Source organism: Amphiprion ocellaris, chromosome 14 (genome assembly GCF_022539595.1).
Source record: "Amphiprion ocellaris isolate individual 3 ecotype Okinawa chromosome 14, ASM2253959v1, whole genome shotgun sequence".
In the NCBI taxonomy this organism is placed as follows: Eukaryota; Metazoa; Chordata; class Actinopteri; family Pomacentridae; genus Amphiprion; species Amphiprion ocellaris.
This window is the reverse complement of record NC_072779.1, coordinates 34,365,228-34,382,319: the sequence shown is the minus strand read 5'-3', so window position 1 is coordinate 34,382,319 and position 17,092 is coordinate 34,365,228. Positions and strand designations below refer to the sequence as shown.

The following is a 17,092-nucleotide window of genomic DNA, read 5'->3' as shown; positions in this document are numbered from 1 at the left end:
AAAAAATGTTAAAAAATTTCCCAAAAATGTTGAAAATGTGGACATCAGAAGTTTCACTAAGACAATTTTTTTTCACATTTTCAAACTTTAAAACGGATCGATTTGACCCGTGGGACGACACGAGGGTTAAACTTCTTCATTCAGTGATTATTCCCTTTGAATTCAACGTAAACATTCAGAACGTCTGACTGGACCTGGAGCTAAAGAGGAACGCCACCAGCACTCTTTGTTGTTTTAATGCATTTGTGTGACGTTATAGATTAATATAAAGTTATAAATGACTCAATCAGTGTTACTGTTTTTAAACTAAAAAGCAAACGTCACTTTTTTAAAAATTTAGTTTAGCTTTGAGGAAAGACGACTTTTCAGGAATGAGTTTTGGTGAGATTCCTCTTCAGCTTTTCAAAATAAAACATGAAAACATCCAGATTTCTGTTTGTAATGTTCCCTTTGACAATAAGCAAAATAATAAAGCAAAATAAACAATAAAACTTAAATTAGATAAGTTAAGAGTCCGAACAGCTGAATCCCTTTTAGTTCATTAGATCTTCATTAAATCCGCCTTCCTCTGGTTCAACCTGGTTGAACAATTCCTGAAAACATTTCTGCCGTCGTGTGAAATATTTACGCCTGAATCTGGAGCAAATAAAGAACCTAATCAGTCATAAACACCAGAAACTCTGAGCTCTTCTGCTTCTCCAGACGGTGGAGGTTAAACGTCTGAAATTAACTTATTAACTCATTAATTAATTTGAGAACTTTTTTACGGAAAAAAAAACGTCTAAACGTTCAGAATTTTTCTCACGTTACCGTCAGCCTCAGCCGAGTCAGTCACTGCTTCTCAGTTGCGTCAAGAATCCCCAAATTTTTTGTTTTTCACGGAACCTGTGTTGGTAAAATGGTTTATTTTTGGCAAATTTTTAAAATCTTTCCCCAATGGAACCCTATGATGTGTTCAAGGGCCGTTGGAAATCTGAAGATTCTTTTTGTTTCTGGATGATAAATGATCATTTTGATGATTTAAAAAAAAGATAGCGGATTAAAATGTATTAACACGTCTTCAATTGAGCTTTTTTGTGTTCATCACTCAATAATTCAAAGATTTAGCAGAATTTATAGTAAAACCAAAAGAAGAGTCTAAATTCTGTTATTGCAGCTTCTTAAATGTGAATATTTTCTGCTTTCTTTCCTCCTTTATGACGGTGAACTGGATATTTTAGGTTGTGAACAAAACATTTTCTGGTATTTTTAGACCAAATAACTCTTAGATTCATGGACTTCTAAACAAAGTTCTTCGTCAAACAAGTGAAAGAGATGCAGAATGAAGCAAATGAATATTTATAAAATCTTAAGGTGGAATTAATTCAAACTGCTCAAACAGCATTCATCGATCAGACGATTGTCTCAAAAACTGATTGTTGTCGAGTTTAAATGCTGAAATCTGGCCAACCTGCCTCCTGAAAGTAAACTTTATTTCTGATAAACATTCCTGTACGACGGACATTTTTCTATTTTATACTTTTCTACTCTTGTTTATGTTTTTAGGACATATTTAACGTCTAGCTTTAGTTTCTAAGACTTTGAACAGGAGCAGAATTGTTCCAAACAAGCTGATTCTCAACGCAAATTAATACATTTTTTCACTGATTTCCTGTTTAGTTTGAGGAGTTGATGCTTTTCTTTATTTCAGGGTTTTAGTCTGTCGGTCAGATAAAAAAGAAACAGGATTTCTGATGAATTAATGAACTAAATCTAATCTACAGATTCACTGATTTGACCTCAGACGTTCAATGAAATCCTCATAGTTTGTTATTTCTCCTGTAGCGGATTTTAAAGTTTTGGTTTCATTTTAAACATCTTAAAAATGTGTTTCCGTCTCGTTGGCGTTCAAAGAAACCTAATCCCACTGGTTTGATTTCTTTCCAACTTGTGATTTTTAGGTAATGACATTAAAGCTGGAGATTGTAAAAGTATGAAAACCGAACAGTTCATGGTGACTGTGAGCGAAAAAATATCCAAAACCGAGTGGAAACATTTCCTTCCTCTCTGCAGAGTGTGTAAATGTCTGTTGAAACCCTTTTTCCTGCTGATCATGAACCTGAAAACCCAGATCCTGAGTCAGATTAAAGATCTGAGAGCTGATTGTTCTTCTTCTTCCACCTGCTTGATGTCCATGAATTCTTCTCAAGGATCCGCTGGAATCTCTTTTCCTTTAAACCTGAACATCCAGTTGTGTCTCTGATCTTCTGCTGATTCTTCAGTTGGATCAGTCCGATGTTTAGTTCAGAGTTTAACTTATTTATTATCTGGAACCCAAAACTAAGTTAAAATGTCCCCATCTGACGGTGTCTCTTGGTGTCAATAGTTCAGGTTCTGTCTCCATCCAGCTCCAGCTAATAACAGAAACCAGACATTAACACTGTGAACACCAACATCTAGACCTCTATGAACACCAACATCTAGACCTCCATGAAGACCAACTTCTAGACCTCCATGAACACCAACATCTAGACCTCTATGAACATCTAGACCTCTATGAACATCTAGACCTCTATGAACATCTAGACCTCTATGAACATCTAGACCTCTGTGAACATCTAGACCTCTATGAACACCAACATCTAAACCTCTATGAACTCCAAGTTCTGTTTTCTACCAATGAGTCCACATCAACATTTAGTCTAAATATCTAACACAAACTTGTCTTTCCACCCATCAGATTCTACTGATGTTAGAGCCTCAACAGTTGATGAAATGTCGACCAAAGACTGTATTTTAGTAGAAACATGGATCCATCCATAGATAAACATTTACAGGAACTTTATGGAGACACTAGACCAGCCACAGTTGAAAATTTTGCACTTACTTCCATTTTCAAAAGCCAACAATTAACCATTTGTCCTCTCCTGGAGTCACTGAATATTTTAGATCTACTGGAATCTATTCTGTCTGAGTCTTCACCAAACTTCATGACCATGGAGGTTAAACTTCTGGAGATATTGAACCCTTAAATGACTCTCCTAGGTAAGTCTGAAAATGGAATAAATTCTCAGAATGCAGCCAAAATATTTCTGCAGAACTTAGCTTTGGGTCCCAGAGAATAAATTTAGATAAACCTGCAACGGAGACGTTGCAGTAACATGTTTCCTGAATTCTAACTCGACGGACTGAACGAGTCCTGATCTGGTCCTGATCTGGTCCTGATCTGGTCCCAGTGGTGAACCTTTGGTTAGGTCAGGTCCTGGACGTCCAGCAGCATGGCGTCCTGCTTTGTCCTCAGCTGGTCTCGGACCAGCAGGTGGGCCACCAGCTCCGAGCTCAGAGCTGCAAGGAAGGCAGACGGATGTTCATTTAGCCAAAGACAGAAGAAAACAAAACTAAAACAGAACCATTTTAAAACCAGAGCTAACGGGAGCAGAACCAAACACTGAAGTTCAACCAAGAACGTCTCAAAAAGATGAACTGGACTCAAATGTTTCCAAATGTCCACAGCTTTAATCAGCACTGGAAATAAATGGAGACTCCATGTTCTGTAGATAAACTCACTCAAAACATCAAGTCCACAAAGATCTCAGATAGTTCAACATTTCATTTATGTCACCTGCCATTTTGGTCAGGTTTTTTTTTGTCACTTCCGGCAATTTTTTTTTTGACATTTTGTACAATTTTTGAGTTGTTTTGGGCAACTTCTAAAGGATTAAGGTAACTTTTAGTCATTTTAAGTATGTTTTTGGTCATTTTGGGTTCATTTTTAGTCATTTTGGGTATGTTTTTCAGTTATTTTGGGTCAGTTTTTGTCATTCTGGGCACGTTTTTTAGTTATTTTGGGTAAAAAAAAAATTAATTGTGGGTATGTTTTTTTGTCATTTTAGGCAAATTTTGAGTAATTTTAGACACATTTGTGACATCTTGTACAAATTTTGACTTATTCTGGACAACTTTCAAGTGATTTTGACCTTTTGTTTAAGGTTGGTAGTCAGTCTGAATGTTTTTTTAATTATCTCTGTAGATTCTCAGTCATCCAGGTCGTGGTGATCGTAGGAGCTTCAGTACGAATCAGAACTTCCCTACTATACCGAGATGTAGAGACGGAAAGCGACGATGGTGTTGTTCTAGAAAAAAAAATTTATTTGGTTTGAGTCACTTCTTCAAGACAGAAACAGTCTAAATTCTCCAACTGCAGCTTTGTAAATGTGAATATTTCTGGTTTCTTTCTGGTAAATTGGTTCCAGCTCACTGATATCGACCTGAAGGAGCTTTCAGTTTATCAGAAAACTTCTGCACACTTTGGCTGAAGTTCCTCAGACAGACTTCCAGTTAGTGATGGTCCTCTGATACCCGAGGCTTCGACACGTGCGGTAGTTCATGAAGCAAACGTATCGAGCCACTGTGCCGACGCGTGGTTTGGTCACGTGACTCGTGACGTTTGAATCACTTCAGTGGCGTTTGAAGCACTCAACTGCTTCAAATCACCTGATTGAGATCCCTTAGTGTCGTTCATTTGAATGATTTTCTGCAGAATAGGTTGGTTTTGTTGCTGTCGTTAGTTGCTTTGACAGTTAGTAGTGTATATATATAGATAGAGATATAGAGATATGGAGATATAGAGATATGTACAGAGCTAGAGAGCTAGATAGCTAGATAGATAGATAGATAGATAGATAGATAGATAGATAGATAGATAGATAGATAGATAGATAGATAGATAGATAGATAGATCTGCAGCAGGAGCCAATCAGGAAAAGGTCCTGTGCATGGCATAATTCCCATTTGCTGCCGGGTAACAAGGTAACTACTAGTGTTATTTTTATTTCACCTGTATTTACATTGGAAAACTCAGGGAAAGCCCTCATGTACAATGATGCTGCTGTAGAAAATATAATTACACTATTGTTGTCCTTGAAGTGCATGCCTGTAGGAGCCAATGTCCAATTTCAATGGAATGGAAAATTACTTGAATGCATTCAAATTATGATCGATTTTGGTAAGTGATTGTTTCACAGGTCCAGTGTATGCTGTGTGATACCAGCCTCATCTGTGCTGTGTGAACAGGCTTTTTTCAGGGCTGTGGAGATAGTAAAAGAAGAAACCCCTTGAGTCTGAAAACTGTTGATAAATTATTTCTAAATAAAAAACCCACTGATCTGTTTTCAAGCACACCCTCTTTACCAATTAACCCCAAGACATACTTTGCCAAAATCCATAATATAATCTGTATTTGTATCAGCCCCATGTGAAAATTACATCAGTCTGTATTTATAGAGCACATCTCATGAATGTAGCAGCACCGTTTAAATGTTTCATAACACAGAATAGAAGTGAAGAGTATCCAGGGTTACAGACCAACATGGCAAATAAGAAACATGCTCTTCAATAGTTATTGTCATTATTATTACAAGTAATATTATTATTATTGTAGCCACTAGAACAGATACAATCATCTAGTGTAGTCAAACAGGAACGTGCATTGCGAATCAAATCCAAAACAATCCATGAACCAATCAGTAACATGAATTGATTGCACTTCATTTTATTGACCACTAGATGTCCTACTCGAGCATTGTGTGTCAGTGAAGCCTCGAGTAATGAACCATGTTTTGAATGAAGTGTCGAAGCTTCAACAAAGCCTCGATCAGCCATCACTACTTCCAGTCTTTGATGAGTGAACTGAGCAAAAATCAAATCAACTAAAACCGTCTCCGGTATTTTTCTTCTCAGGAAACTAAACGTGAATAAAACTCACCATGAACGTCGCGTTGGAGCGAAGCTTTCAGGCTGCAGAGCTGTTGAACCGAACGCTGCTGCAGCTCCCAATGCTCCAGATGTTTCCTCTGGAAGATGCAGCTGCTGCCGGCCAGATGCTGCAACACACAGTTTTTGTCATTTTGGGTAAATTTTTTAGTCATTTTTGGGTAAATTTTTGTCATTTCTCGTCTTTCTTTCACCTCCTGCTCCTTCTGCTCGGCCAGCAGCTCGTCTCTCAGCGTCCTCAGAGCTGTGGCCACTTCCTGTTTCAGCCCGGCGGCATGGCAACCGTTGTGTCTCGTTCCCACGGCAACCTGGAGATGGGATGGCATAAGGTCACTTTCACAGAACTAAACAAAATGACCTGAATAAATGAGGAGTCGCTGCACATTTAATCCTGATTCGAGTTGAACCTTTAGTTCAGTACAGTTTTGAGGGTTTTTTGTGATTTTTAGCTGAATAAAAGTTCATTCTGATGATAAAAAATAAAGCGTCAGGTTTAGTTCACAGTCAGAATCAGAGCTGATCAGAAAAGCTGCTTGTGTTTATACAACATTTAATATGTGATACATTTGAAATTCACGTTTTTTTCATAAGATAAAAATAATCCAAAATGACTTCAAATCATCCTAAATTACAATAATGAATGATTACGGGTCTTTAAAAATGGGGGAAAAAAGTGTAAAATTTTTTACTTTTACTGGTAAAGTGTCCCCATAAAGCTACTGTCAGTGTTTATCTAGGAATGGATCCATATTTCTACTAAAATACAGACTTTGGTTGACATTTAAACACCAACATCTAGACCTCTATGAACATCTAGACCTCTATGAACACCTAGACCTCTATGAACACCTAGACCTCTATGAACATCTAGACCTCTATGAACATCTAAACCTCTATGAACATCTAGACCTCTATGAACATCTAGACCTCTATGAACACCTAGACCTCTATGAACACCTAGACCTCTATGAACACCTAGACCTCTATGAACACCTAGACCTCTATGAGCATCTAGACCTCTATGAACACCTAGACCTCTATGAACATCTAGACCTCTATGAACATCTAGACCTCTATGAACATCTAGACCTCTATGAGCACCTAGACCTCTATGAGCATCTAGACCTCTATGAACACCTAGACCTCTATGAACATCTAAACCTCTATGAACATCTAGACCTCTATGAACATCTAGACCTCTATGAACACCTAGACCTCTATGAACACCTAGACCTCTATGAACATCTAGACCTCTATGAACACCTAGACCTCTATGAGCATCTAGACCTCTATGAACACCTAGACCTCTATGAACATCTAGACCTCTATGAACATCTAGACCTCTATGAACATCTAGACCTCTATGAACACCTAGACCTCTATGAGCATCTAGACCTCTATGAACACCTAGACCTCTATGAACATCTAGACCTCTATGAACATCTAGACCTCTATGAACACCTAGACCTCTATGAACACTTAGACCTCTATGAACACCTAGACCTCTATGAACACCTAGACCTCTATGAACATCTAGACCTCTATGAACATCTAGACCTCTATGAACACCTAGACCTCTATGAACATCTAGACCTCTATGAACATCTAGACCTGTATATATTGTAAATATTATTACTACTGTTCTATTATTATTTTTATTCCTATTACTACGTCTATTGCTACATACATGCTGTAACAATGTAAATTTCCCCTGGCATGGGGAGAAATAAAGGACTTATCTTATCTTATCTTATCTTATCAACATCTAAACCCCTATGAACATGTAGACCTCTATGAACACCAACATCTAGACCTCTATGAACTCCAGGTTCTGTTTCCTACCAATGACTCCATGTCAACATTTAGTCTAAATATCTAAAAACTGGAATCTTGTCTGGTCAAACTTTAACACATCATATTCTACAGATGTTAGAGCCTCAACAGTTGGTGAAATTTCGACCAAAGACTGGATTTTAGTAGAAATATGGATCCATCCATAGATATATACTTAGAAGAACTTTATGGAGACACTAGACCAGTCCAGATTTAACATTTGGCACTTTTTATCCATTTTCAAGGACTAATAATTGTTGATTGTTGTCATTTTGGACAATTTAGAGTTCTGATGGACACAGCGAACTTCATTTTGGACCATCTTTATCTGATGTTGGACACAATTTTAATCCTTTTGGATAACTTTTGAGTCATTCTGACCAAGTTTCAAGCCAGATTTAACCACATTTTGGACACAATTTTAATAAGTTTGGACAAATTTCACATAATTTTGGACAGTTTGGGGTCATTTTGGATAATTTGTGAGTCTTCCTAAACAGATGTAAAGTCTAAAGATCTAGAAACTGGAACCTTGTCTGGTCAAAATTTAACCCATCAGATTCTACTGATGTTAGAGCCTCAACAGTTGCTGAAATGTCGACCAAAGACCAGGTTTTAGTAGAAATATGGATCCATCCATAGATAAACATTTACAAGAACTTTATGGAGACACAATACCAGCCTTATTGGAATATTTTGCACTTTTCTTTTTCCATTTTAAAGGACCAATAATTATCCATTATTGATATTTTTAGACAATTTTGAGGCCTTTTGCACAAGTTTCAAGCTGTTTCTGACAACACTGCATCGCTTTGAACATGATTTGTGTTATACTGGAGCATTTTGAGACACTTTGGACCAGTTTGAAGTCATTTAGGGGAATAATTAGTCATTCTGGGCAAGTTTTAAGATATTTTGTACAATATTTTCCATACTTTGTACCAATTTGGAGTCATTTTGATTGAGTTTCATGTAAAAATAGCAAAGAACTGGAACATATTTTCCTCACATCAGATTCTACTGATGTTAGAGCCTCAAAAGTTGGTGAAATGTCGACCAAAGACTGTATTTTGGTAGAAATATGGATCTATCCATTGATATAAACACTTACAGGACTTTATGGAGACACTAGACCAGACACAGTTGGAATCATCGTATATTTTTCCAGTTCTAAAGGCTGATAATTCATAATTATCATTTAGTTTTAATTCACTTTAAAAAAAAAATGTATTAAAAATCCCCATTGAAGTAAACAGGAAGTCGGCTGTACAGCTAACAAAACCAGCCATCTTTGGAATAAGACTTCAAAATAAAAGCCCTAGTTAGCAAAAAAATTTATTAAAAATGTTAACAAGATGCATCGATGTACATTGCAGTGTCAAAATAAAAGTTTCAAGATGTTACAAAAGACTTAACTGGGACTCTTATGGCTTTTCAAAATAAAATATAGCAGGAAATATCATCCGGCAGCAGCTGCCCTGGCACACATTATTCAGATTTTAGCTGCTTCTGAACCATTTTTTATGCTCCATCCTGAGCAGGTCGAATCGTTCTGATCATATTTTCTCAGGTTTACGATGCTAACAGTGGTTTTACCGTCTTTTCGTGTCCTTCGTCGTCCTCGTCGCTGTCGCTGTCGTTGATGAAACACAGCTGAAGGTTTCTGTGGCTGGGAAACCTGGAAACAAACAAACATGTTGAACTTCCTGCTGCCACTTCATTTTTGTCATTTGTGTTTTGTTTTTGTCATTTTGTGTCTATTTTTTGTCATTTTCTGTGTTGTTTTGTGTGTCATTTTTGTCGTTTTGTGTCTAATTTTGGTCATTCTGTATCTCTTGTCATTTTGTGTCTCTTTTTTTTCATTTTGTGTCTTGTTTTTGTTGTTTTTTGTGCCATTTTTGTCATTTTGTGTCTAGTTTTTGTCATTTCATGTTTTGTCTGTCATTTTGTGTCTAGTTTTGGTCAATTTGTGTCTTGTTTTTGTCATTTTGTGTCTTATTTTTGTTGTTTTGTGTCTTGTTTTTGTCGTTTCCATCATCCAACAGTTTTCCTATAGAATGGGTAGAGCAAAGCTATGTCCTCTCTTCTATTTTCCATCTTTTCATCCCATTGTCAGCCTTGATTGAATGTCTCCCTCTACCTCATATTATCAGGATCAGACTAATTCTTTGGACTGTTTTCCATCAGTCAGTTTGTCCTCTTGGTCAGCAGTAACAGCTAAATATCTAGCTTCTACTGCTGAGAAAAAGATCACATTAGCATGGATTAGAGTAGGGTTAGCAAACAACACAGAAAACATGGAATAAAAATGCTACCATTGATGTGGAAGCTTTGATAGTTTATCACCTATTATTGATCAATATAGAGCAGAAAACTGGAAAAGAGATGGTTGATTTTTCAAACATTTTGAAGCCCAAATGTCTGGAATGACCCAAATCTAGTCGATGCCATTTTGTGTCTTAATTATGTCATTTTGTGTCTTGTTTTAGTCTCATTTTTGTCATTTTGTGCCTCTTTTTGGTAATTTTGTCTTGTTTTTGTCATTTTCTGTGTAATTTTTGTCGTTTTGTGTCTCATTTTCTTTTTTTCTCACATTTAGTCGACACGACAGCTTCTCATGTTCAGGTCATGAAGTTGTTGCTTCTCTGTTTCTCTCAGGTTTGTGGTTGTAATTTCTATTTGTGGCCAAAATCTTCTAAATTTCGGTTACCGTGACGTAACGACGGCGACTCGACACCTCCTGAAGTCTTCCTCCTCGTCCTCCATCGTCACCCCTGTCGCCCTCTGGAACAAACAGGAAGAAAAACACTAAATGTGAATTATTTCATCACCAATCAGAGAACAGAAATGCAGACGGGTCAGATCTACTAACAGTGACCATTAAACCACACAAGAACCAACAGATATGAAGTCATAACTCTTTTCTTTCTGTACCGTCGGTCGTCAATAAACATGTTCTCCTTCTGCTGGGGACCAAAATAACAACATTTAAGACTTTAATAACAGGTTCTCCAGATATCTGGCTTCTTTAAAGGCAGAAAGAGGAAGCCTGGTTCTCCAAACACTGCATTACCCATAAAACATTTTCAGCTCTGTTTTTGGTCTCCTCCACCTCCTACATGAGGTTCTACTGCTGGAGCTGATATCCTAGTAAAGAAGCCAAGATGTGGGTCAGGTCCTGACACTACGTTTCCCATAATGCAGCAGCACAGCATCAAACTGAAGTCATGTGACGGCCAGGTCAACACATCCAGGGTTTCTCTGTGGAGGTCGACTCAACAAGAACTAAAACTCCAGTCAGAGACATCAGACTCCATTCTTTCTTTGGGAATTTGTTTCTGCATCACCAGCTGAATACATGCAGGTTTCCATGGCAACACTATGCATCCAGCATGTGATACTGCTACGGCTTCATCCAGTGGTTTTAGTAACATCCAGATCAGCAGGTTTACAGAGAAAACATCAGCCGAGAATTGATTCGGTTCAAACAAAACGCTTCTAACAGCAGATTTAAACCTGAACTCTGAACAGAACCTGGACCAAGTCAGCATCAGTTACCATGGAGATCCAGTTCCTCAGCATCAGTTACCATGGAGATCCAGCTCCTCAACATCGGTTACCATGGAGACAGAGCTCCTCAGCATCAGTTACCATGGAGATCTGACTTCACAGCATCAGTTACCATAGAGATCTAGCTCCTCAGCATCAGTTACAATGGAGATCTAGCTCTGTAGCATCAGTTACCATGGAGATCTAGCTCCACAGCATCAGTTACCATGGAGATCTGACTCCTCAGCATCAGTTATCATGGAGCTCTAGCTCTGTAGCATCAGTTACCATGGAGATCTAGCTCTGTAGCATCGGTTACCATGGAGATCTGACTCCTCAGCATCAGTTACCATGGAGCTCTGACTCTGTAGCATCAGTTACCATTGAGATCCAGCTCCTCAGCATCAGTTACCATGGAGATCTGACTGAGATGTTGTAGTTTGAGGGTAACTAGAGGTAAAAAGTCGTCTGAGGTTTGATATTTTGGAGGCGCTGAAGAGAACCCAACAGGTCTCTGGTCTTCACCTTTGTCCTCTCCTGCTCCTGTTTCTCCAGCTCAGCGATCCGCTGGCTCAGGTCCTCCCAGTGCATGATGGGAAGGTCCTGCTGGTCCATGGAGGACGCCGCCATGTGATGATGATGGAGCTCCTCTTCTTCCTCATTCTCCTCAGACGTCTCTTTCTCGTCCTCCATCCTCCTCTGGAGAAGCAGATGACACAAAAACAGTCAGAATAAAACCGGAAAAGAAGCTTCAGTTCAGGAAGAAGTGTCTGTGGCTCCAGGTTGAGAATAAATTAATCACTAATTAGTTAATAACTTATGAACTAGTTTCTGTCATGTTGAGAGAAGCTTTTTATAACAAGAATCTTCATTTAAAAGTTAAAAGTTCAGCATTAATCTAAAAAATCATCACTCTAAATAGTGGAAAAGTGAACAAATGCAATGTTTCAAATGTTTTAACGCTAATTTATCATCAATGGCTCATCAATAATCAGAAAACAAGGAAAACCTTCAAATTAGTGAAGCCTGCAGATTATTAAATAAACTTTATGATCAGAGAGGAGCTGGTTTAAAGCAGGATGAATAAAAAAATATTTATTTGAATTTAATAGCACAAAAACATGTGATTTAAGATATATATTTTTAATATTAATATTTTTAAGAATTTTTTTTTTTAATTGAACCCAGGATGGTCTTTGATTCATCTGTGCCATTTTTAAAAATGTACAAATTTATTAAATGTATATCTTTAAGCTGCATCAGAATATTAAGAGAATATTTTTATTTTTTAATTAAATCTATTACAGAGTTAATATTGAACCTAAAGAATTAAATCACATCTCTTGCATATTTTCCAAACAATGCTGTAGTAAAAGGTTAAACGACTGATTCAAGTGACGTTAAAAAGTTTGATTAATTAATCATCAACAGCTTCGATCATCGATCAGTGATCAGATTATCGATATCAGCTCCTTTCTCTTGTCAGTTTGAGCAGTTATAAATAAAGTTGTGTTGTAAAGTTAAAAAGTTCCTAAAGTTGGTTAATTTGACCTAAAAGCTGCTTCCAGCCTCTTCCCAGCGGGCAGTGGAGCCAGCCGTCCCCGCCTGTTGTTTACCAGCAGCGGGGCTCCTCGGAGGTTTCTCCCCGCCGACCGCTCACGTCCAGGCGGCTCCGGTTCCCTCCGACATGCCGCCGTCGGTCCTCCCCGCGGCTCGCTGCGACCTGGCGGCCTCGCTGCGTGGACGAACCGCGGACCGTTTTCACCGAAACATGGAAGGAGGTCGGTAGAAAAGTTTCCCGAGAGTCTTCGGAGTCGGAGAAGGAGGCCGGACGGGATCTTCCTCCTCCTCCTGGCGGCTCGGCCCACTTCCCCCGCTCAGCCCTCAGGACGCACCGGGACACACCGTTCACACCGGAATCCGGTAATTTGGGGTTTAACTGAAAAGAAACGACGATGATTTCTGAGTCATGAAGGATTCTGAGATCAAATCCTCAACCTGAGAGGAAATAATTTCACCCCAAAAACCTCCAAACATCCTCGAAATATCTAAAATATTCAGTTTAGCCTCAAAATATTCAGGTTTTCTCCAAGATAAACACAAGTAGTGATATTTGATGAACCCACAAACTACTTTTGGTCTCCTTAAAGACTCCAAAAGTATTCAAGTTGCTAAATTATTAAAAATATTCTAAACATAGCTAGCCATGGCGGCCATCTTTGATTTCTTGTAAATAAATATTTTTTAATAATTTAGCATACAGAGTACTTTTTGAGTCTGTTTTCATTCTTCTCAAAGATTGAAAAAGTGTTCACTATGCTGAATTAATAAAAGTTACTTGATGTTGTTTACTAAGTTGGTTAACGAAATCAAAGATGGCCGCTGTGGCTAGCTATGCAAAACAGTCACAACTCGGATTTAAAATATTTTTTAATAATTCCGCAAACTGAATACTTTTGAAATCTTTGATAGACTCCAAATGTATTCAGTGTATGGAATTAAATAAAAATATTTTAAGCCATTTGACAAGTTGGTTTACAAAATTAAAGATAGCCGCTGTTGCTAGCTACATCAAACAGTCGCAACTCAAGTTAAAAATATTTTTTAAATAATTTACATACTGAATACTTTTTGAATCTATTCTCATTCTTCTCAAAGATTCAAAAATTATTCAGTATGCAAAAATATTGAAAGCATTTAAAACCCGAGTTGTGACTGTTACACGTAGCTAGCCACAGCGGCCATCTTTGATTTCGTAAATCTTGTAAATAAATATTTTTACTAATTTAGCATACAGAGTACTTTTTGAGTCTATTTTCAGTCTTCTCAAAGATTGAAAAAGTGTTCACTATGCTGAATTATTAAAAACATTTTATAGCTTTTTACCAAGTTGATTTACGAAATCAAAGATGGCCGCCGTGGCTAGCTACGCAAAACAGTTGCAACTTGGGTTTAGAATATTTTCATAATTTAGCAGACGGAATCATTTTGGAGTCCTTAATAAGAATGAAAATATGCTCAAAAATTATTTAGTATGGAGAAATATTAAAAACATTTAAAAGTCAAGTCGTGACTGTTTCACGTAGCCAGCCACAGCAGCTATCTTTCATTTCGTAACCAAGTTTTTATTGATTCAGCAAACTGAATACTTTTTGATTTTTTTGAAAATAATGAGAACAGACTCTAAAAGTATTCAGAATGCTAAATTAGTTTAAAAAAAAATTTAAACCCAAGTTGTGACTGTTTAACGTAGCTAGCCACGGCGGCAATCTTTGACTTCGTAAACCAATTTGTAAAACGGCTTAAAATAGTTTTCATTATTTCTGCAAACTAAAATTTTTAAACTTATTTCCCCGAGTTGTGACTGTTTCCTGGTGTAGCTAGCCATGGCAGGTATCTTTAATGTTGTCAACAGAAGAGAACGCAGTCACATTTTTTTTTAGCGTCATATTTAGTTTTAACACGTTTCCTACAAATTTTTGTCGTTCATCTTCTTTCATAGTAAAAATCCGAACGGAAGTTAGTAGCGACCCTAAACGAGTTGCTGACCTGTGTTCGTGGTTTCCACGTTTCTAAGAAGTTTTTCCACCAACATGATTGTTGTAAAATGACTTCCGACCACTTCTAGCCGTTTGTTTAGTCATTAGCTATGATTAACGTTAACTTTCCTCCTCGTACAATTAAACATAATATTTCTGTAAGTTTCATCTCGGCATGAACGTTCAATTTTATTTAACTACATTAAAATCAGACACTGGTTCTTTGTTTACAGCAGCAAAAAAAGTGTTATTTTAAAAGTTTCAAAATAAAGTTTTGAAGCTTTTATGTTAGCTAGTAGCTGAGTTAGCATAGCAGAGGATGCTAACAGTTACCTGCGAAACTTTTAACTTTTAAAAACCTACATATGAGAAAACAGCTCCTCCTAGTGGCAGTAAAATGTAATTAGTAACCTTTAATATTAATACTTTATATAAATAGGACACATTGGAAACATAAACTATCACAGAGTTATTAATAGCGGCATATAAAATATTTCTACTCTTTAAGTATCAATACACTGAAAAAACTAAAAAGCAAGGGTTTGGCATTTAAAATAGTCATTAGAAATAAAAGTATTAAATTAAAAGCAGTCAGAAATGAGGAAATTGATGTTACATTTGTTATTATTATTACTATTATTATCATTATTACTATCATCATCATCATCATCATTATTATTATTGTTGTTATTATCATAGTTGAGCTCATTTAAAGTGATTTGTTGCTGTCAGTGGTTTTATTTATAACAAAATGTGAGATTTTGTGTAAAATGTTGATATGGAAAAAACCTGCAGCTGAAGGATGAATTTAGAAGCGATTAAAAAAAATAAAAAAAATAATAATAATAATAATAATAATAATAATAAATAAATTAGAATAAAGTGTCAGAAAAAGGAAATAGTTCAGTTAAAAAGCTCTGATATGGAGCTGGATGGATCAGTTTTAGTGAACTTTTCAGTGCAGAAACACAAACATGATTATTTGTTTAGTTAAAGTATTTAAACTTTCGTACATCTGGCTCTGGTTCTGGTTCTTTGAGGAACTTGTCTGTGTGCAGCAGCAGTGAAGGAGTTAAATCCCGCTGGTGTCCAGTTTCTCCATTTTTTGAGGATGACGGCTGAAAGCAGATGGAGATTCACAACAACAGAGGAAACACCACAACATTCCTGCTCCATGTGATCCCAAACCCAAACGTTCCACCACTCCGGGTCTCTGGACACAACCTTTTCTGCTCTGAATCACTGAGAACTGAAAGTTTTTAGGTTTTTAACCATCGCTCAGATAAAAGTGAACATTTAAAGACTTATCTGGAACATTTCTCACCATTTTCTGACCATTTAGACATTAAATTATCCATTAATAATTAGAAAAATCTCAAACACATGAACCAGTCATTAATTTAACCCTCGTGTCGTTTTAAAGTTTGAAAATGTGCTAAAAAATATATATATTTTCACAGTGAAAACTTCCACATTTTCAACATTTTTGGGAAATTCTTGAAAATTTTTTGGTGGAAAAAAAGAAATGTTAAAAAAATGTTTAAGAACATTCAGAAAAAAATCAACCAAAATCCAGCGAATTTCACTGGATTTTGGTTGATTTTTTTCTGAATGTTCTTAAAGAAAATATTAGAAGTTTTACTGATATATATGGAATCACTTTAGATATTTTTAGGATTTTTTTGGAAGATTTTTATTCATTTTTTGAAAATATTTACAATTTATATTTATTTTATTTTAAATTTTTATTTCTTGACAAATTTGAGCATTTTTTAAAAATAAAACTTTTAAGGGAAACTTTTAAGGATTTTTTGGAATTTTCTCCTCAAAGATTTTGCAATTTTTTTTTTTTATAAATTTGGGAAATTTTTTTGCTGATTTTTTTTCAGACAAGGGAACACTTTTTTTGTGTCTGTAAATGAAGACAACGGGAGCATTAATAGTTACGACCCTGATATCTGAGTAATTAATGATTATTTCCACTGTTGGTGAAAAATTCTGTTATTTACTTTAATCATTAACTCACAATAAAATTAAAGAAAAAACAACTTGAATTGTTTGTTTCACAGTTTCAAAGTTCAGTAAATAAACACGAATAAATTCTAAAATATACAATAATAATAATAATGGCTCATTTTCTTCTATTATAAGTTAAAGAAGAGTTTTTTGGTCAAACTGTAATAAATCAGAATAAAATCACTAAACATCCAAAGCAGAGTCATAAATCAGCTTAAATCTTAATGTAAAAACCACCTGAACACCTTCTTTAACGCGTCTTTTACTGTCAAAATGTATGAAATCATGTCATAAAACTGACTAGAACAAAATAAACACATTAACGTACCAGGCTTTTAGCTGTAGACAGTAATAGTTCTTAACGAGGTAATGATGTTGCTGTTGTTTGCAGTAAATATGAAGAT

General features: G+C 36.3%; 1 protein-coding gene across 1 annotated transcript in view; it reads right to left on the bottom strand.

Annotated features, from left to right (window-relative positions):
* Nucleotides 1–13,007, bottom strand: part of im:7136398 (schwannomin-interacting protein 1) — a 13,751-nt gene extending 744 nt beyond the window's left edge. The window contains exons 1-7 of the mRNA XM_023269473.3: nt 12,750–13,007; nt 11,659–11,832; nt 10,295–10,368; nt 9,181–9,262; nt 5,946–6,059; nt 5,744–5,861; nt 1–3,324 (exon numbers count right to left, since the gene is read on the bottom strand). The exon at nt 1–3,324 is cut by the window's left edge and continues 744 nt beyond it. Of these exons, the coding sequence (XP_023125241.1) occupies nt 3,230–3,324; nt 5,744–5,861; nt 5,946–6,059; nt 9,181–9,262; nt 10,295–10,368; nt 11,659–11,826 (651 nt within the window). The 5' untranslated portion in view covers nt 11,827–11,832; nt 12,750–13,007 and the 3' untranslated portion in view covers nt 1–3,229. The remainder of the gene's footprint in view (nt 3,325–5,743; nt 5,862–5,945; nt 6,060–9,180; nt 9,263–10,294; nt 10,369–11,658; nt 11,833–12,749) is intronic.
* Nucleotides 13,008–17,092: the final 4,085 nt, after the last annotated feature.